The 22,095-nt window shown below is 39.9% G+C and overlaps 1 protein-coding gene across 2 annotated transcripts in view; it reads left to right on the forward strand.

The window, feature by feature from the left end:
• TENM1 (teneurin transmembrane protein 1) overlaps window positions 1-22,095 on the forward strand; it is a 604,771-nt gene that overhangs the window by 537,702 nt on the left and 44,974 nt on the right. For both annotated transcript variants that reach the window (XM_023198891.1, XM_023198892.1), the window contains one exon: window positions 21,723-22,089. In XM_023198891.1, the coding sequence (XP_023054659.1) occupies window positions 21,723-22,089 (367 nt within the window). The remainder of the gene's footprint in view (window positions 1-21,722; window positions 22,090-22,095) is intronic.

Raw genomic sequence — 22,095 nt, forward strand, 5'->3', positions numbered from 1 at the left:
TTTGACATATGATGTGATGTGATTACAGAAAACTAAAAATTCACATCTCTCATGCCCATCTCTTCATCTTATGCTTGCACTATTAGTGATGTACAACATACTGCTGGGTCCTACCTTAGTCTCTATTCAATTCCATGTTGTCTGAGTTAGTCCAATTCTTTATATTCTTCCACTATCATCTAATATTTTCACTATCCTTCCCAGCCTTGTGTCACCTAAGTATTTGATGAATGCTTTCTATGCCTTCATCCATTATAAAATTGATGGATAGGTAGATGCAATTGTGGCACCAGTAGACTAGTTATCTGTTAGGTTATGAATCCATGTGTTTGAACTCTCACCTATTCGTTGTGATTCCTCATAATACATTGGGAAATCAATATAATGGCCTATGACCAGCTTTTAAAAAAAGGTAAAACACAATTTTAAAAATCAAAGTGTATCATGTGTAATGAGGGTGAGTATTGTTTAATAATATTTTTATTTCGACTGGATAATGGTATAAAATATAGTTCTTAGTGAGTGTCTCAGTCAAAACAAGTTTGAAATCCACTCTCTTCACTGATATTTTCCCCAACTTATCCATAAAGGTATCATGAGAAACCTTACCAGGTTGATAACTCTGTTTAAAAGGAAATAAGAGCCACTTGAAAAAATTTGTTTCTAGTCACAGTATCTGTAAACATCATTTCCTCATCTAAGAGCTAAAAATACAATTGTTTAATAATACAATTGAAGATCTTTTCTAAATCAACATAAAGCTCCCTCCTTGCAGGTTGTGGGGCACATTTCTGATTCGTGTTGAAGTCAGAACTAGATTTAACCATCTCTAGTCTTCTAGTGCCCACCATTTCTCAATAATCACACAAAAAGTTCTAAACCCAATTTGCATGTTCTAAGGAGTGATTCTTCCTAGCTAGAAAACTTGAACTCAGTTAAAGAATTTAGATGCTCTTTTACAATCCTTCATCCATTTTGGGCTTTGGTAACTCTGAATCAATATTGTCTGTGGTCATTCTCCTTAACAGAGAAAACAAAACCTTCCCCTCTCTCTCATCCATCAGTATTATACTACTTGCCCCAAGCAGCAGACCTCTGCCTTCCTTGGTTGTCCTCTGCTCTCTACATAACTGAAAAAACAACTTTCTCTTGTCCTTAGATTTTTTTGCAAGCTTCAGATAAAATAACCACAGCTCTATAGAAGGGGTAATATGCAGCCTCCTCTTCAAAATCTACATGTCAATTTAATTTTATACAAGTGGGTTCAGCATTTTCTGTTGTTTTAAATACACACACACATATATATAGTCATCCAGGCATGAAAAGTTACAGCAATCTGGGTGGAAAAAAAAGAAAAAAAAAACAATAGTTTTAAAGTAGAAAAGGGCTAGGCACGGTGGCTTATGCCTGTAATCCCAACACTTTCAGAGGCTGAAGTGGGCGGATCGCTTGAGCCTCAGGAGTTCAAGACCAGTCTGGGCAACATGGCAAAACCCCCGTCTCTACAAAAAACACAAACATTAGTTGGGCATGGTGGTGCATGCCTGTAGTCGCAGCTACTCGGGAGGCTGAGGTGGGAGGATCACCTTAACCCAGGGGACAAGGCTGCAGTGGGCTGTGATTGTGCCACTGCACTCCAGCCTGGATGACAGAGTGAAACAATGTCTCAAAAACAAATTATTTAACAGAAAAGGCACCTTCTTTTCCCCTTCTTAAACCCTTGCCTAATGTCTGTCATTGTCTTTCCCTCTCTCCCTTGCCAACCCTTTCATGTTTACAGAATGTCCTTCATCATCCTGAGTGATACTAATACAGATGATATTGAAACTCAACTTCTTCATGGATTACTTGCTTTTCTTTGTGCACTTCCATCACTCTCCATGTGCACACTGAAAGAGAACAGAATTAGATCTTTCAAATGAAGGCCATTATAAGTGAAATTCCCTGCAGGGACAGACTTGTGAGTTTTGTGAAGCTCTGTAGGGAATCAAGAAAATCTGAATTATAATAAGTTTGCTGAATAAAGGGATCTCCCAGGGGAAAAAGAAAAGAAAGTTTATTTTAAAAGTTCTTGCCACCAAAGATGAAAATCTCACCACCTCCACCCCTACCACACCCTCTCAATGTTTCCATGACTATGGAACTTATCTCACTGTCAAAGCAAAGAAAAGGTCTCTGGCCACACTCCAGATAATTCAGACATAAGGACATGTGGTAGAAGGAAAGAGTGAGTTGCAGGTAAACAGCAAGACAGGGAAGATGAAAGCTAGATATCTGAAATATTTGAAAACACATTTCTCAAGGGCCAGTAATACCAGTGTGCAGTAGGCACAAATAGGTGGGAGAAAAAGAGAGGTGAAAAAAGGATAAGAGAAGATTAGAGAGTGGACAGAAGATCAAACAGCAAATTAATGAGGCCCAGGGAGTAGTAGAATAGAACCAAAAAAGTTATTTGGTGGCCCTTATGCCAAACATTTACTTTATCTTAATTGGTCATGGTTAGTTTAACTAATTGAATCAACCATTTTCATAGTAACTATCAACTAATAGATTAGATGGCATTAAAAGCCATACCAACCAAACCTCCAGTGTATTTTCCCATTTTCTTTCATTGTTCTCATGCCTAGACCACAACAATAGAGCAGCAATTTTAACTGCTCAGAAATTGGCTATTGCAGGAGTCCAAACATAAGCATCCTAAATCAGCAATGTTCTGTTCTATTTATTTGAGCCACATGCACTCAGTCAAACCACGAGTCACAGCCAATTCCTCCTGCTAATCCAAAGGCTCGTATTATAAATGCAGAAATGGGAGTGCTGGGGGAAGTGTTAGTTCCTACAAGATAAAGAGGGAGCTCAATCTACATCAACCATAGCAGGAAGGCATTGTTAACTTAGCCACACTCTTCTCAAAGACCTCAATATGTCAATTACCTTAAATGTGAAAGTATTTAAATCAGAAAGTGATGACTACTGAATAAAAATGAGCAAACTTTCTACCAGGCATGTTTATAAGCCTGGAACAATTATTCATATTTCTTCAGGAGTACAGAGGCATGTTTTACCAAAGTTCTCTGGAAAATTGCCTAATTCACCTATTTTCCTTTGACTAAGTTAAGAGTGTTCTAGTAGAAGGAGCATAGACAATCCTGGGTGTGAGTCCGTATTCTGCCATTTATTTGCAGTGAGACCTCAGACAAGTTAAATAAGGTCTCTGAGCCTGAGTTTCTCCACCACTAAAAAGTGGGATAAAAACATGTAATGTCTCCTAAGGAGGTCATATCAGTTAAATGAGAAAACACATATGAAGGAAGTTTCTTTTTTGAAAGGCACTTGCAACTATAAATTGTTGGAGCTGATCAGAACTGAAAAAAGAGACCATATGGCATTACATGTAACCTTGGCTTTTATATGTACATTTGCCACATCAGTTAGGTAGGCATGTGGAAGGAAAGTGGCACAAACTTCAGTCTACATAGCAATCAAATTATGCTGTCACAGAGCATGAGATGGCAGGAAGAGTTGTTTAGACTCTGATTTGACAACAGCACCAAAAGTCATTTTTTAAGGCTTTTCTCGGAGTCCCTAGTAGCTCTCCACATTATTACTCACCTGTAAATGAGAAAGCCGTTAGAGTTTATGGCTGAAAATTACATAATAATGCTAAATAAACACTATTAGTAGTTACCAGGTCTATATTTTAGAAAAATAACATTTCGTTCTGAATCATTCTGCTCTCTTCTGAAAGATGGTAATACAGAAAAAAAAATGTTAAATCATTTTTGTCTATTTTGTGACCCAAATGAAGGTTCTCTATGATTTTGGATTCAGTACTAGATGTAAAAAACTGACACGAGAATTTTGGAGCTGGTTAATTATTCCTCCTTACAAAGGCGAATTAAATAAATGACCCAATTGTTGATTAAGTGGCCTCTCTTTTTTAATGTGAAAGCACTTGGAAAAGTATGAAGTGCTTTACAAATAAAAGAGATGATGTAACATGTTAATTGGCATCTTCATGACATATTTTCTGTTGATTCATCATACACTTGCTAAAATGGGAGGACATGAGAACCAAATAAGTCTGCAAGGTGGTTTTTCTGATTTTGTAATATCTGTGGTTGTCAGTCTCTAATTCAAATGCATTTTTGCGTAATATTATTTATTGCTTATGCAGCCCAGACCTAGTCTCCTGGCTCTGTCAAACGCAGAAAAACACCTTCTGGAACTGCAGAGGAGAGCCAAACCTTTCTCTAATCCTTTAATAGAGGATGCAAGAGATAAAATCAGGCCTTTAGGGTAGACTGTTCTTTGTAGTTATACCAATATGTAAAGTCAATAAACCTCAATGGTATGGGAATATAGACTGCCTGGGTTTAAATCCTGGATCCACCACTTGCTAGGTGTGTGCCCCTGGGAAAAAATTTTGTATCTGTAAACGGGGGTGATAATGTTACTTTCCCCATAGGGAGCTTGTGAGAATTCAATTAGGTAATATGCATAAATCACTTAGCAAAGTGTTTGGCTCATAAGTGTTCAATAGATTATTATTTTATCATTGTTTTTATTACTATTACTAGTAATAGCAGTAGTAGTAGTATTTGACCTTCTACTCACAAGAGAGAATTGAACTGATAGCTTACAAAACTAGAATAAAAAGGACCAAGAAGAAGTTTAGAACTGATAGAGAAATTGTATAATCTTCCCTTCTGTCCTTTTCACATAAGTGTACCTTTTACAGAGAGGCATATATCGATCTGTAGGTGAGTGTGATGGGCTGTAGCAAACATATGTTCCAGAGACTGATCTTAACCTGCTGTGACCTTCACAGAATGTTTTGTTTCCCTAATGCTGATGTGAAGCTCTATCTAGATCACTTAATAAATGTTCACTATAGTCATTGAATGGTGCCCCAAATATTTCATTTTCTTTCTACTTTCACATAGTGTTGTGATGACTATGGAGCTGAGACTGGAATGTAGTATGAGTTTTATACATCTGTGAATGTAAGATTTGAGATCATCCTCCATCTCTTTGAAATCAAGAAGTAAAAAAGCAGCTCATTCAGTGGGTGGCCTGCAGCCATTCCAAGTGGGTCAATTTAACACACACACACACAAATAAATATTAGAGTACATAAGAAAGAAGACAGAGTTTATCTAGGTCACTATGAAGAATAGGACTTTCCCAGGACAAAACAAAAAGGCTCCCAGCTAAGTGGGAAATCAAAAGGAAAGAAGCTGATACATCATAAGAAGAAAGCAGTGTCCTAGGATTTTTGAGGCAAGTTTGGTCATGAATTTTTTCTTCTGACTAATAACTTCTGTTTTTATCAGATATTCATGTTTCCAACACATCTATCAGTTTTCTTAAGTCTATTATATAAGAAAACAAATTTAACAAAATGATAAACTGGGAGAAACAATGCAATGAGATTATCCACAGAGTTCATGTAAATATTGTATCCTTTCTCCAAATTTATTTAAACCTTTTTTTAACTGTGTTTTTCAGGCCTGCATCTCTTAGGTAAAATCACAATATGATAACCTGTTTTCAGAGATATTTCCATTGCTCCCTCCAAAGTGACAGCTCAGGTTGTTTATGTAAGTAGAGAACAGCAGGCCAACATCTTCAGCTCCAGCATATCCAAATTCTGCTGAAATGTCTGCACACAAGCAAATAGCCAGAGTTGTCAGGGGCCTTAAAATAAAAGTCAAGTACCGTGCTCAATGCTATATCGAAAACATAATTTATCACATAAATAAAACTCCCTCAGCAGTGTCCTCTTTCCACACAAAGGACAATGGCACGTTAGCTCTTATTAAAACTATTAAGCACCAGAGGAAAAGCATCTTCCAAGTTCAGGGCAAGTCACAAGATGCAAGGCTTGCAAACCTGCTTTTGAACCACTCGGTCTTCCACACATTTTGCTCAGCAGGCGCCATGACCTGAGGTGAACCTGAAGCTCTCTAAGATACAGAAGTATCTAAGATGCAGAAGACCGACAATAGTGTGTTGCTGTTCCTCTAACCTTGTATGTGGGTTAATGTTGTGAATACTAGTCAAGATGCAGTCAGAGGCCGGGTGCAGTGGCTCAAGCCTGTAATCCCACCACTTTCAGAGGCCAAGGCGGGAGGATCACCTGATGCCAGAAGTTTGAGAAGTAAATTCAGTGGTTAGTGTCTTCGGGTGTTAGGGATAACATCCTGTGCTGAGTCCCAATGCAAGCCAATTGGCCTAACTAAATTTCAGACTACACTGTACCTTTAAAACTACTCCAACTCCCTATTAATTATGAGAGGATAAAGTGCACAAGTCAGTGCCAACCCCTCTTTATCAAATGGAAATACAACTCAAAGAGAAAGTTATTTGGCTGTCAGCAGGAATGCCATCTTTTCATGCAAAAGTTGGTGTGTTTGGAAAAGTAAACATGGGGATATATAAAACGTTACCAAGAGGCTCCACCTGTTGAAACGTGTTTATCTTGAGATACATAACGAAGAGCAGGGGTTCATTTGGTGCATCTCAAAACACACTTCCAACTCCAAATCAATGAGAAGAGGATTCTGAAGGAGTAATTGCAATGTCTGACAAGAAAACTAGCAAGAGTGAATATAAAAGAAATTTGATAGTAAATATATAATGTATTACTGTTAACAATTGAGCACATAGGAAATGTTGTCACGGGGCAACTTCATGAACCATTTGGTCCAGAATTGTGTCTCCAAATAACATATGGGGGAGTCACGTGATCCACCATGAAATCGTTCTCAAATATTCCAAGAATGAGAAGTTTCTAGAGAATAATGGCATAAACATGGCATTTCCAGAGTCAGAGAAGCTCTGGATAAAATCATTCACAACCAACTTTGTAACATGCAAGCACAGTAGATTTCTGGACTTTCATAGCAACTTAAGTACCTATATAGTTAGGAAGTGCCTAGGCCAGTAAATATGTAAGGGAACTATTTGACTAATAAGTTCTCTGGGGCCAAAATGGTCCTTGCTACTTCCTGTTCACCTTTACTAGTTTTCTGTTACCACTGACCCACAATAGTGTATTGCTGTTCCTCTATCCTTGTACGTGGATTAATGTTGAGAATGTAAGTCAAGATGCAGTCAGAGGCTGGGCGCAGTGGCTCATGCCTGTAATCCCAGCACTTTGGGAGGCCAAGGTGGGCAGATGATTTGAGGTCAGGAGTTTGAAACCAACCTGGCCAACATGGTGAAACCCCATCTCTACTAAAAAAAAAAAAAAAAAAAATTGGCCTGGCGTGGTGGTGGGTGCCTGTAATTCCAGCTACTTGGGAGGCTGAGGCACGAGAATTGCTTGAACCCAAGAGGCCAGGGTTGCAGTGAACCAAGATCACGCCGCTGCACTCCAGCCTGGGGGATACAGCAAGACTCAGTCTCAAAAAAAAAAAAAAAAAAAAGACACAGTCAGAAAAACAGAAAGTACATTCATTATTTTAACAGAGAGGATTTAATATAGAGAATGTGATGCACAGATGTTACAGGGTGGGAAAAAAATGAGAGATAGTATCTTCAGGAAGTGGCCACCATATCTCTGGAGAAACAAAGGGAAGAGGTTGGGGTTGTCAGAACCTAGAAAGTTGGAGAATTTGCTCCATGGAGGTAGGACCTAGTCCTCTGAGAATAAGATGCCAACTGGCCCCATCTCTATTAAAAATACAAAAAATTAACCAGGCGAGGTGGCAAGCCCCTGTAGTCCCAGCTACTCTGGAGGCTGAGGCAGGAGAACGGTGTGAACCTGGGAGGCGGAGCTTGCAGTGAGCCGGGATCACGCCACTGCACTCCAGCCTGGGCAACAGAGAGAGACTCCATCTCAAAAAAAAAAAAAGAAGAAGAAGAAGAAGAAGAAGAAGAAGAAGAAGAAGATGCCAGCCGGTTGCTTCTGGTGCCTCTGAGGCAGCATAATGAGACTGATTCTCAGAGTAGGGAAAGGAGCTGGAAGCGCAGCCAGGTACTGCTTCCAGGATGAAGGGGTACTGTTGAGATGACACTGACAGGAACAGAAAGCAAGCAGGAAAGATCAAGTCCCTTCTCCTTCCTTTAGCTTCTTAGAATCTCTTTATTTTCCATATTGTCAGGACCTATCAGAAATCTAGCTGGCAAAAGAAAAATGTAGATTGCTGAGTCCCAACCCCAGCATCACAAAGCAGCATCTTTAAACGGGTGAGTTAGGAGCTGTGAGACAATAGCTTAATAACTAGCACACTGTGCAATGAGGTGTTAGATTTTCATGTCATTGTTGCTACTGGAGTCACTCAGATATGCTTATAGTTTAGATGAAACATTAATTAGAGTGGACTTTTTTTTATCACGGAGGATTTCATCATTACTGAATCTGTAACATCCTGTTATTGGGAGACCTCAGCCAGACTTGCTGTTTGTGAGAGTGATTTTGCCTCCCCTTTCATTGAAGCTCAGGTACTCACTATTCATCACCATTTTTTGCCTTTGTTCAGGCTTAAGTCTGTAGCCCGCATGCTTCCTTAAATGATTCTGTACACATGGTAAGTGGTCAGGTGGCCAATCTCCAGAGTTCTAGAAGCATGAAGCTTGATCTGGGCCATCTGTTGAGTGAGTGCAGTTTTGTATTACACACAGGGAAGTGGTGGGCAAAACCCGGAAGCACACTGGAGGCCTAATGAAAATATGACCAGTTAAATCGTCCCTCTAAATGTTCATTAGGCCATCTGCTTTTATTAGTGTCCTTATCATTTGGAAACATTACAGAGTTAAGATGAGAGAGACAATCTGTGGAATTCTAGTATAACTTGAAATGAATTTTTGAGTAGAACAATCATGAGTTGTGATGTTTACCTTACCATTCAGAGCCCAGCCCACTTATATCTTAACATATCCATGGTGAAAATTTTTAATAGTTTCTTCCTGAAATATTATAACAGAAAGAAGGGTTAGCAGTAGCTACAGAAATGAAAACTTAATCTCATAGTGGCTGATCAATGAAATCAGACCATTTCATAAAAGCCGTGCAGTCATACTTCTGGCCTGTAAATTGCTTTAGGTGCCAAAGGGAATTGGAACCTTGGTCTCTCCTGTCAAGCCAATACTATAATATTAACAACCTGCAACAGACAAGTTTCTGCAACTTCTCAGCAGAAACAAATTGCAGAATGATTCCAGGGGCTTCTTTATAAGTCTCTGGCTCCTATGCAAGCAGAGCCTTGGATCTCAAGAGGACAAGAGTCTCACTTCCTACTGTGTTAAGACCAGCAGAGGTCCTGTCCTTGCTCTGAATTATCTCAGACTTTATGGGCTCATCACACAGCCTCAAATTTGATTTGTTATTACCTGGAACTGTACTCTGGTTGCCTCTCGTTCTGTATGTGTATCCCCCACAGTGCGAGATATACAGTAGATATTTAATGAATTCTTGTAAAATTAAATTAAAATAGAGACTCAAAAGAAAAAAAAGCATAGTAACGTTTTCGTATTCCTCTCCCCACCCCCAGAAGGGCTGAGAGGGTTAAGTTCTTTAGCTGTAATGATAAAACCCGAGAAACAGAGACACAAATAGTAAATCGGCAAGTAGCATCATGTAAGTAGCATCACGTACAATATGTTCTCCTTACAATAACAATGAAATTTACAAACAAATTAGCTGTGGAGTCTGAAGGACATTCTGTAGTTTTCACACTGGGCCTTCATCTCCTGCTGATAGATGACTTTGACTGTAAATTGAAAACTGGAAGTGGTTAAACATTCTGTGTATTCACAAGTGCCATTTCCAAAATTGAGGCTTCAGAGAGGAGATGCAAGAAAGGGTCGACGGAAACTCAGAGCAATTATGCCTGTTATTAAGATGAGGTAGTGGCAATTACACAGCAGACTCATAGAGAGTGTGTACGTGCTGATTGTTCTGAGGCAGCCTGTAAGAACAAACTTTTATGGGACCCATCAGGCATTGGGTCTCTAGAGGAAGTGAAGATTTTCAGCCACTCACAGTAAGCTTTTGGATAGGACTTATGGCCCCAGGAACTATCTTAGAAGGGATACATGCTTTTTTCTTAATGAGCTTCAAGGAAACCCTTATATAATAGAGTGGTGTCTTTCACTGTTTCCTTCCTCTAGGATAACCATTCTCAAGCATTTTGGTGTCAGGACCCCTTTGCATTTCTAAAAATCATTGGGGGCCCCAACGAGCTATTCTTTTGTTGGTTTTATCATATAAATATTTACCTTATTAGAAAATAAAAGTGTGAATTTTTTAAAACTGAAGATACAGTAGCCTGAGGTAGCCTCTGGAAAGCCCCACTGTACACACATGATAAAGTACAAAATGCACATAATATTATTCAAAAAATAGTTTTGGCCTCATGGACTTTCTGAAAGAGCCTTGGGGATTCCCAGACTCCCCAGACCAAAATGGAAATGCCATATTTCCTAAATTCTAAGACACCATGGACTATAAGACATAACATCAATTTGATATCTTTGGATAATGAGGAGAAATACTCCATCAAACATACACATTGACTATAAGATACATCATCACTTCAGAAAAGTTAAAATATGGAGGCAGTGGGAAATGCATTTCTTAAAATTGAGGTATTTATGGCAACTTACACTAACCTCAGTGGGTCTCTGGAAACCCAGATTTACTGACACAAACATGTTCGATGAGAAATAGTTTTTCTTACAGTCTGTTTGCAAGTTATAATTTTTTAAAATGCTTTCCAGGACTGAAAGCATTATTGTCAATGAAGCACTAATGTTTTAATTCAACAAACGTTTGCCAACTTAATGCCAGATACTGGGAACACAAAAATGAAAGAGTTCTCATCTTTGCCGTTGAAAACTCATAGGCCTGCTAGAGACCATAGGAAGACAAACAAGTATTTTAGGATAAGAGAGAAGTACTGGATCTAAATGAGTGAGTCATGGAGCTGGAAGAATTTGAAGTACCCAAAGATGGAGGCCTAGGTATTCAAGAATGTTTGAGGTTAATCACTAGATTTAAGCAATTAGTCATCCTCTTAACAAAGGGCTGCCCTAGTGGACTTTGCTACATGCGTCAGTCTCTTTCAGACTTAATTTATTTCAATGTAGTTTAATTTAATTTTCCAATCATAGGTGATTCATCCAGAGATGTAAAACTAGAAATCTGTCAGACCAGTTTGAATGTAAGGTTGTAGTGAGTAACTCCAGTCAAGACCAAAGCCTAACAGAGCACTGTCTTCCCTGTGATTAGATTCAACCAAGAATAACAGAAAACCCTAACATGACAGTGATGTAAGCAAGAAAGCAGCCAGGCTAGATGTGTGGTTTAGGGCTGAGATGGCAGCTCCACAGTGTCATCTGGGTTCCAGGTTTCTGTATTTTTGCCTTGCCACTCTAACACATAACTTCCATTTTCAAGGCCACCTCATGGTTCACAACATCTGCTAGAACTCTCACTGATATATCCACATTGCAGAATGGAAGAAAGGGCAAGAGGAGCTTCCTTCCAGTTGAGTCAGCTCTCCTTAAACAGCCTTTTTAAGTATCTTTTTGTAAGTGTGGGTGCTTGCACACTTCCTCTTACATATTATTACCTGGAACTTCATATGACTACAGATAATTGCAAATAAGGCTGGAATGTCTTCTATTCTAAACAACAATGTACTCAGATTCAAAAACAGAGTTGGCTGGGTGTGGTGGCTCATGCCTGTAATCCCAGCACTTTGGAGGCCGAGGTGGGTGGATCACCTGAGGTCAGGAGTTCAAGACCAGTCTGGCCAACATGGCAAAACCCCATCTCTACTAAAAATACAAAATAAATAAATAAATAAATAACCAGTCATGGTGGTGTATACCTGTAGTCCCAGCTACTCAGGAGGCTGAGGCAGGAGAATTGCTTGAATCTGGGAGGCAGAGGTTGCAGTGAGCTGAGATCATGCCACTGCACACCAGTCTGGGCAACAGAGCAAGACTCTGTCTCAAACAAACAAACAAAAAACTGGGAATGTAATCAGGAGGAAAGAGTGAATGTAAGATAGAATAGGCCTAGAACTAGCAGTCTCTGCCACAGGAATTTTAGGAACCACAAATTTAACATTTTGTTTTGACCCTGATATTGTCTGAGCTTCTTCAAATTTATAAATAGGAGAGAAAATCCATCTAGATAAAGCTTAGTATTTTATAGTTAGAAAACATGATGACACCTAAAAGAGTGATGGCCCTTATTGGTCTTGCTTGCAAAAAGTGGAAGTTATTAGAAGATGAAATATACTAGGACTACTTTGGAAGTTTTGCTTTTGTTTGTTTGGTTTTGTTTTGCTTTGTTTTCCCCACTTCCAAAATGTTTTAGGAACATTGGGGTAGATGCAATTTAATCTATATCCTCTGCAGTAGAATGATTCTCAAGATCAGCCAAATTGTTACTCTTGATTAGATTGATTCTAGCTATTCATTTGCAATGAATAATGCAACTTAAGTGTCAGTTATTCTAATTGGGAAGCCATGGAAACAGACCATGCCAATGAATTTGACCAAAGGTTGAGAGGTTCTTCAAACTCTCCAGCCATTATGCAGAGAGATACTGCGTGTGTATCTAAGATACTAAGAGTGTGTATCTAAGATAATAGGAAATAATTTGCCCTGTTGACAAGGCCATGTAATCTTGGTGTATTTCATCTTCTAATAATTTCCACTTTTTAAAAGCAAGATCAATAAAGGCCATCACTCTCAAAGGTGTCATCATGCTTTCCAAGTGCAAAAAACCAAACTTTCTCCAGATGGCTTTTTCCCTCTTTTATAAATTTGAAGAAGCTCAGACAGTATCAGTGTCAAGAAATGAGAAGGCCATTTGAAAACTGACAAAAAGTGATGCTAACAATCTGGAGTTGTCAGCTTTTAGAAGTATGGAAAAATTTAACATGGAGCTGGCAGAACACCTGGCAGAGAGCACGCAGTCCCGTCACTGTATCTTCCCCAGGGCTGGCATACTACAGAAGAGATAATCATACACTTCCTGGAAATTCCTACTGAAGAGGACTCACAGATCAAAATCAAACAGAGTCATTTTTTAGATGAGCCACAAGGCTCCCAATGTAGCAAAGGAGGGATATTAGAAGAGTCATGTTTGAAATGGGGAGGCAGAACCTTTTGGAAAACAACTTCTTCAGCACACTTGAACTTTGGGAAAAGAAATTATTAGCACTTGGTGACAATTGTAAAATATAGTAACAGTCATCATATGTTTTTGAGGTGCTTACATAAATGTTAACTTCTTAAAATGAATAAACTGGAACAGAAATAGTCTACTGCTCTATGTCACTAACAACCCCTTGTACATACTGGAAGATGAAGAAATGAAGTCAGCAAAAGACCATAAACATTATGAGGGGAGGAATCCAGTCTGTCCTGACTGAAGTTGGCTCCTTAGTGACTAGCATGGTGCCTAACATGAGATAAATAGACAATTTTTGACAGAAGAAAGGAAATCAATTAAGGTGGCATTTTCTGTACTTGGAATTGTACCAAGAGTACTGTTACAATTAACAGTGGGAAGTCTAAGTAATAAGAGTAATAAGCTAAAATATTAGCTAAGATATTGGCTGACAGATATATATGAGATAATATATCCCAATATCAGCCAAATATTTCTTGGAGGACATATAGCTTAGAAAGATTATCAAGGAATGGAATAGATAAACAAGGAGGAAATGACTGGTGACATAGAATCAGGAGAAACCTTGAAAGCATGACTATATGATTAAACTTAAGAGTTTATGAACTAGCCAAGGAACAGAACAATAGACAGGGACCAGCACAAATACACACATGTTCCATAATTTTCAAAAATAACCAGCCTCTACAAAGCTCTTTTAATGTACCAAGCACTGTGCTAGATGGTCTATGTATTTTTCCCATCTAATTCCAATAATAATTTTTGAAAAGATAGCATTACTATATTCAATTTGTAAATGAGGAAACAGAAGCTCAGATAGGTTAACTGATTTGTGCCAAGGTCACAGGGATAGCAAATGACACAGATGGAATGTTTGACTCCGGAAATCTTAACTCAAGAGCCTGAGCTCCTAATTACTTCCTTCTAGTGCATTGAAACCTTTTTCTAGGGAAAGAGTACATAGCTTTCATCAGATTCTCAAATGGATCAGTAAATCAAAAAAGTATGAGAAGCAGTTTCCCAGACTCCAAGTTCCATGAAGGTAGGAACTATGTCTACCTGGATCAGGACCCAGATATCTGTCAGATGGTTGGATAGAAGGATATATTAATGGATGAATGTACCAATGAATGGCTGTCCTCCAAATTGGTTCTCCTGCATCTAGTCTGGTCTCCTTCCAGCCTGTCCCCCAAAATGCAGCCTAAGTAATCTTTCTAAAATACTAATCTGACCATGTCAGCTCTCCACTTTAAAGTGGAAACTCCTCAACACACACAGTTTAAGTCTAAAGCTATCAGCACACACCACTCTCCATGACTTAATCCAGTGATTCTCATCAAGAGACATTTTTGCCCCTCAAGGGACATTTTGCAATGTCTGGAGATATTTTCAGTTGCCACAACTGGGGGTAAGGTGCTACTGGCACCTAGTGTGTAAAAGTCAGGGATGCTACTAAACATCCTACAATGCACAGGACTGGAACCACCTGACAATAGTGCCTCAGTGGAGAAACCTGGACCTAGTCGTAGCAAACATTTAGAAATCATTCACCACTACCACCTACCTTATTTTATGCCTAAGAGATCCCAGACAGCAGTTAGTTCCTTCATTCTCATATGATTTCATGCTTCTGTACTTTTGTTCATTCTTTTCCCTCTGCCAAGATCACCCTTCCCACCTTGCTTTTTCTCAATACCTTTGCTTCAAAATTAAGTTTACATTTATCTTCTAGGAATCTTGCCCCAAACTCCCTCCTTTGTGTTTTCATGACATTCTGGGTATACATCTATCATGGCACTCATGACACTTAACTACATTATGTTAAATTATCTATTTCTGTATCTGCCTTGAACTAATCAAGAGCAGAAATCTGTTTACCTTTATAACATAGTGCCTGGCATGTGGTCGAAACTCATAAAGCATTGAACTGAAAAATAATAGACGACAAAGAAAAAGATAAATCACTCAACTCATAAAAAGTCTTGACCTTCACAACCGAAGAGAGCAACCTTTAGGTTGATTCAAAAGGGGATAAGAGGAGACCAGATTTGGTGAGACGAGAATGAAGAAACATGTCCATTCTTCTAAATGACGAATCAGATGACATAGGGGCTAAAAGCACATATCTGAAAGTGGGGATGTTAATAGGTTTTCTCAGGTAATTTTTATATCAAGTAATAAACCATATGAAGTACATGACACCCAGCAGGCATTCAGTAAACAGTAGTCACTTCTATTAATGGTTCAGATGACTGGGCCTGTAATTTCATGTGTTATTGATTACATAACAGTTCAAAGGAAAGGTCAGCACCTATTCACATTTTAAAAGTCAACTTAAAGAAAAATATTAAGTCAGTAATAGTGCAGGTGATGTAGGGGTGAGGCAAAACTCATAAAGGTGGGCCCAGGGACAATTGAAGTCTGGGAAACACAGTTGAAAAGGAGCTACATTGAATGGTTAATGGGCCAGGTTCCTCCTAGCTCTAAAGGTCTATGACTATAAAAATGTTATTACTATTAATACCACTTGCCATCCCTTACTGTGTGCCAGGCACTGGGCTAAGCAACTTACACCATTATCTCATTTAATCCACACAATAACTTTGTAAGTAGATATACTATGATTAGCCTCCTTGTTTTGTTACAGATGAGGAAACCAAGAGACTCATAGAAGATACCTCATTTGCCCAGGGTTACACACTGATAAGGGTGGGAACCAGGACTCAAACTGTTAGCAGGAGCCCAAGTATACAAATGGTGGTTTGAGCATACAGTATGGGATTAGGCTTATACATAAAATATACATTTTCTAGTTTTGTCTAACCAAGGGATTATATTTAGATATTGCTTTTAAACATGTATTTATCCCTATAGGATTCTGCTGCTTTATAAATTGCTACTTAGGTCAAAATTAGCTGGATCTCTAAACCAAACATGGGACTGGTTGACCTGAGAGTCAACTCCCTTCAAGGCAAGTTTTCAATTAGCAGAGGAAGATATAATGCTGTCAAAGGTTGACATCCTGACCAAGAGCCCCTTTCTGCTCAGGGTTATTTCTCAGGGAAGGTTGTTGGGAGATGGGCACATTCCACCAGCTGGCGGCTACATGAGTGACCTTTAATGCTAGTTTAGCTTAAATACATTTTGACATTTCAAACAAATTAATGTATTTTTACAAGGTGGGGCAACCACCACAAATTAGGCCAAATAGTTTGCCTGTAGGTTGGGTCACTATGCAGAGTTTACAGAGCTTTGCTGCTGCTCTTCAATCTCTGCTCCCATCCCCCAAAAAGAATTGTTTATTTACCCCAAGAAATCATTTGGACAAATGCTAGCAGTAATTGGGGGCCAACCTTATCCCTACCTCAGTATCATATAATTCTAGGGTCTCTCTGTCAGAATCAGCTCAAAGACTTCATTCCTTATATTAAGCTGTATGTTATGAAAATGCCTTAGTAATAAATACAATGTTTCTGTTGTGTGAGCATAAGGCACCAGTTCCTTAAAAACTTACCTGGCAATAGGAGTATTTAACATGAGAAGGACATAAAAGGAACTGATAAGCTATGAGAGGTGAAGAGGTCCAACTTCCGAAAAGGCAAACTCTCAGCTACTAAGTAGCCACACATCTTGCATCTGCGGAGATTGCATAGGCAAGTTGCCTGGCCAAATCAAATGGTAATTAAAGGAAATCTGTGTAGTTTGTATAGAAAATGGCTCAGAAGCACAAAGGGCACTTTAGTCACAGGAAGATGCCAGAGGGTGACTTATTTCATGGAAAAGAAAACAAACAGACAAAATAGCTGGTGTATTTTTGAGGCAAAATCAGATATAATAAACATGACACCAATCGTATTGGTTTAAATCTGGTTGGGTGAGTTGGAGAATTTAACAGCTTATTTCCCAACTACCAGCCTTTATCTCAGAGGCAGCCTTAATAGCTAAAAGCAGAATCTGAAACATACTCCTTCTCTGGCTTCTGCCAGGTGTGTGCTGTCCCCAGCCTCTGCCCTGGCCTCGGCTCCCAGAGTGGGGATAATTAGAACGTCATTTCTGCCAGGTTTGTTTTTTCTGGGTCACTGACTTGAGACTCGATCAAAATAGGAGTGTTGTGCGGAAATGAATTCATTTCCTCTTCCTCAGCCAGTCCCAGCTAATTTCCTGGGGGACTATGCTCCATAGGACCAGTGCACACAGACAGCTTCTGGACAAGCATGATAGTGTATAGAGGTCCAAGGCAGGGGCACACAGTGGAGGAGGAGTCAGCGCCCTCCAAAGCAGCAGGCGTTCACTCTCCCTCTCAGTGGCAGGGCACTGACATGCAAAGGCCTCAGACAGACGTGCTGAGGAACACATCACTGCAAACTGCTCTGGGAGCTGTTAAGGCTGGTGTTTAATGTTTATCCAATGGCCTCAGTCTGAAAGGCTCTGTAGAACATGCATAACACAAGCTCAGCTTTATACCCCATTAGCACTCAAATTCCTAGCTGCACAGAGGCATCTGGTACTGACCAGAGAAGGCCAGTCTATGTGGATAGAGGTGGAGGGCACACTGAAACATAGAAACAGAATGAGACTGCTGGATGTATGTGAGAGACACTCAGAGACATGGGCAAAGAGCCCCACATGGTGCAGTAGAGGAGGTCAAAGACAACCTTTGTCCTCTTCACAACATCACCATTTGCCCTCCCTAATGAGACACAATTAGAAGAAGGGCCTTATCTCAGATTGACCTTTATCTACTTCATTACTGATTGCTTGTAAGCCTCTTTGAGCTGGGGAAGTAGTGGGCTGCAAAATGCAATGACAGCTCATATCTTGTTTTTAGACTTCCAGATTCCACAAGAAAAACAAAGACTTCCGTGGGCTTTCACTCAAAGCAAAAAAGAAAAATGGCTAGATTACTGTTACTATTTTGGCCATGGATGGGACTTTTTTTCTGCCTTTAGCCTGAAATAAAACAAATAGAGGACAAGTGAGTGACAAGTGAGTGGTGGGGTGGGGAATGGTGTGGAACACAGTTCTCTGAGAAACGCCCAGGAATAAATAGTTACTATCAAGGAGATGTCAGGGCAGGCATTGAATCAACTCCTGTGTCTATAAAGGAACTAAGGTGAAGCCATGTTTGGCTAGCCTGCGTGTCTCCAGTGCCTAGCACATCACTTGGCACAAGGCACACCAGACACACACACACACACACACACACACCAGTTCTTTTGCTTCCAACTCTTTAACATGTCTCAAATCCATCTGCTTTTCTCCATGCCCATTGTTGCCATCCCAGTCCAGGCACCATAATCCCTAACCTGGGCCCATGCAGCAGCTCCCTAACTGCCTGCCTCCCTCCTATCTCGCCTCCTCCTCTAATATGGTCTGGACAGCAGCCAGGATGATCTGTCTAGAACCCAAATATGACCATATCACACCCCTACTTAGAGCCCTTCAGTGGCTTCCCACAGCCATCAGAACAAAACTGGACAAGTGCTTCCCTCTATTACCCAATGTTTTAGTCCGTTTTTTGTTGCTATAACATAATATCACAGACTGGGTAATTTATGAAGAAAAACGTTTATTTAACTCTTGGTTCTGAAGGCTGGGAAGTCCAAGAGCATGGCACTGGCAGCTGGTGAGGGCATTTTTGCTGCATCATAACATGGTGGAATGGCATCATATGGCAAGAGGACAAAAATATGCCAGCTCAAGTCTGTCTTCCTCTTCTTATGAAGCCACTAGTCCCATCATGGGGACCCCACCCTTATGATTGACCTTATCTAATCCTAATTATCTTTCAAACAGAGAAATGCAAATCAAAACCACAATGAGATACCATCTCACCCCAGTTAGAATGCCTATTATCAAAACGACAAAAAAAAAAAAAAATGCTGGTGAGTTGCAGAGAAAGGAAAATGTAAATTAGTACAGCCATTATGGAAAACAATATGGAGTTTCCTCAAAAAAATAAAAATAGAACTATTTTATGATCCAGAAAAGTAAAGGAAATCAGTTTGTCAAAGAGATAGCTGCACTATTTGCAACAGCTAAGACATAAACTCAACCTAAGTGTCTATCGACAAATGAATGGATAAAGAAAATGTGGTACATATACACTATGGAATACTAATTAGCAACAAAAAAGAACAAAATTCTGTCATTTGTGGCAACATAAATGAGCTTGGAGGACACCGTATTAATCCATCCTTACACTGCTGTAAAGAAATACCTGAGACTGGGTAATTTATAAAGGAAAGAGGTTTCATTGGCTCACGATTTTGCAGGCTGTACAAGAAGCATTATTCTGGCATCTGCTTGGCTTCTAAGGGGGCCTCAGGAAACTTACAATCATGGCCAAGGCGAAGGGGAGCTGGCATCTCACATGGCCAGAGCAGGAGGAAGAGAGAGAGAATGGAAAGGTGCTACATACTTTTAAACAACCCTGTCTCATGAGAACTCACTATACAGTACCAAGCAGGGACGGTACTAAATCAGTCATAAGAACTTCACCCCTATGATCCAGTCAGTTTCCATCAGGACCCATTTCCAACACTGGGGATTACAACTGAACATGAGATTTTGGCAGAAACACAGATCCAAACCGTATCAGACACTATGTTAAGTGAAATAAGCCAGGCACAGAAAGATAAATACCACATGTTCTCATTAATATATGGAAATTTAAAAAGTTGATCTCATAAAAATAGAAAGTAGAATAGTGGTTACTAGAGGTTGGGAAGATGGATAGGGATAGCCAGAGGTTGCTTAATGGATACAAAAATACCACTAAATAGGAAGACTAAGTTCTAGTGTTCTATAGCATTATAGAGTGATGAACAACAATTTGTTATATATTTTCAAATAGCTGCAAGAGTGGATTTTAAATGTTCTTAACACAAAGAAATGATAAATGTTTGAGGTGATGGATATGGTCCCACCTCCAAATGCCATCAACATGTGAATTTGAGGATTAAGTTTCCAATACATGGTATTTGGGGGACACGTTCAAACCAGAGCACCTAATATATTAGTCTACTAGGGCAGCCATACAAAATACTACAGACTGAATGGCTTAAACGACAGAAATGTGTTTTCTCATATTTCTGCAGGCTAGAAATCTAAGATCAAGGGGTTGGTGAGTTTAGTTTCTTCTGAGGTGTCTCTCTTTGGCTTGCAGGTGGCTGCTTTCTAGCTCTGTCCTCATATAGTCATCCCCCTGCGTGTAAGCATTCCTGGTATCTCTTCCTCATTGGAGAGACACCAGTCCTATTGGATTAGATCCCCACCCTTACGATCTCATTTAATCTAAACTATCTCTTTGAAGGCCCTATCTACAAATACAGTCACACTGGGGGTTAGGGCTTCAACATATGAAGTTGGAGAGGACACAATTTAGTCCATAACACCTGGCCTCATTATTCAGGTCTCCCTCACACCCAGCCTGTTATTAGTCTTACTGAATTAGTTTTAGTAACCTGGATGGGCCATGCTGTCTTTAACCTCTGGACTTTCACCCATGCTTTTCCCAGTACCCAGATTTTCCTCAACTCTGATGCCCCTCCCCACTCAACTTCCACCCCATTCTTCTCCTACTGTTCATTTCAGACCTTACTTAGGTACCACCTTCTCTGGGAATATCTTGCCTCCTGACTCCTAGTCCAGGTGAAGTGCTATCTTACCCTCTCTGTTGCCTTCTTTTCATAACATGGAGAGTAACTGCCTAATGGTTCCTCTAAGGACTCTACTATACCACAAATCATTTGAGGACAGAGACTGTGTTGTAGTCAATTTTGAGCCCCAAAAGCTTAGCACAAGGCTTAACCCAGAGAAAGGCACTCGGCAAACACTCAGTGAAAGAAAAAAACAACCCGTTTCTTTGCTGAAAAGGGGAACCTATGGAGTGAACCAGGTCAAGCTAAGTAGGCAATGTGCTACACCCCAGGATTCTAAATCAACAGCTGATGAACTGTACCTGAGTGTTCCACAAGGTGGATGCTAGGTCTGTGCTAATAGCAGGTCCTGCTGCAAAAGGTTGCTCATTGAGTAAAATCTGGCTTCTCCAGCATTCTGTCATCCAGAAACCTATATGACCTTGCTCTCTTATAATCTACAGGAGAGTGAAAGAGATTTGAGTTATCTAGCTACCAGAATTCCTACAGCAATGATCCTCAGAATCACCTTGGCAAAACACAGATGTTTGGGTCCCCACCTCCAGGGTTTCTGATTCAATAGCTCTAGAGTGGGACCTGAGAATTTGCATTTCTCACAAGTTCCCAGATAATACTGTTGCTGCTGGTCCAGAGAGCACACTTTGAAAACTCTAAATGATCCTTCTGAAATTATTGGGAAAAATTACATTATATTGTAAATGGCATAAATGATAAGTATGTTTGCCAGAACATGTGATTAACCATCCCCCCACCACCCTCCACTTTCCCCAACATCACCAATGTTGCTAAAATTCATAAGACCGGGAAAACAATACACCAAATTTTGTTTTTCTTTTTTCGAGGTAAAACTGCCTATGGAAAGATATGGTAACCTAATGGTATGTGTTCTGTTCTTTTCACAGGTGCGATTAGAGTGGCCAACAGACCTTGCAGTCAATCCTATGGACAATTCATTGTATGTCTTGGATAACAACATTGTGCTGCAAATTTCTGAGAACAGGCGCGTGCGGATCATTGCAGGACGCCCCATTCACTGCCAGGTGCCAGGCATTGATCATTTCCTGGTCAGCAAGGTAGCAATTCACTCCACTCTAGAGTCAGCGAGGGCCATCAGTGTCTCCCACAGCGGGCTGCTCTTCATAGCTGAAACAGACGAGAGGAAAGTAAACCGCATTCAGCAAGTAACCACCAATGGGGAGATCTCCATCATCGCTGGTGCACCCACTGACTGTGACTGCAAAATTGATCCAAACTGTGACTGTTTTTCAGGTATGA

Source organism: Piliocolobus tephrosceles, chromosome 12 (assembly GCF_002776525.5).
Source record: "Piliocolobus tephrosceles isolate RC106 chromosome 12, ASM277652v3, whole genome shotgun sequence".
NCBI classification, from domain to species: Eukaryota; Metazoa; Chordata; class Mammalia; order Primates; family Cercopithecidae; genus Piliocolobus; species Piliocolobus tephrosceles.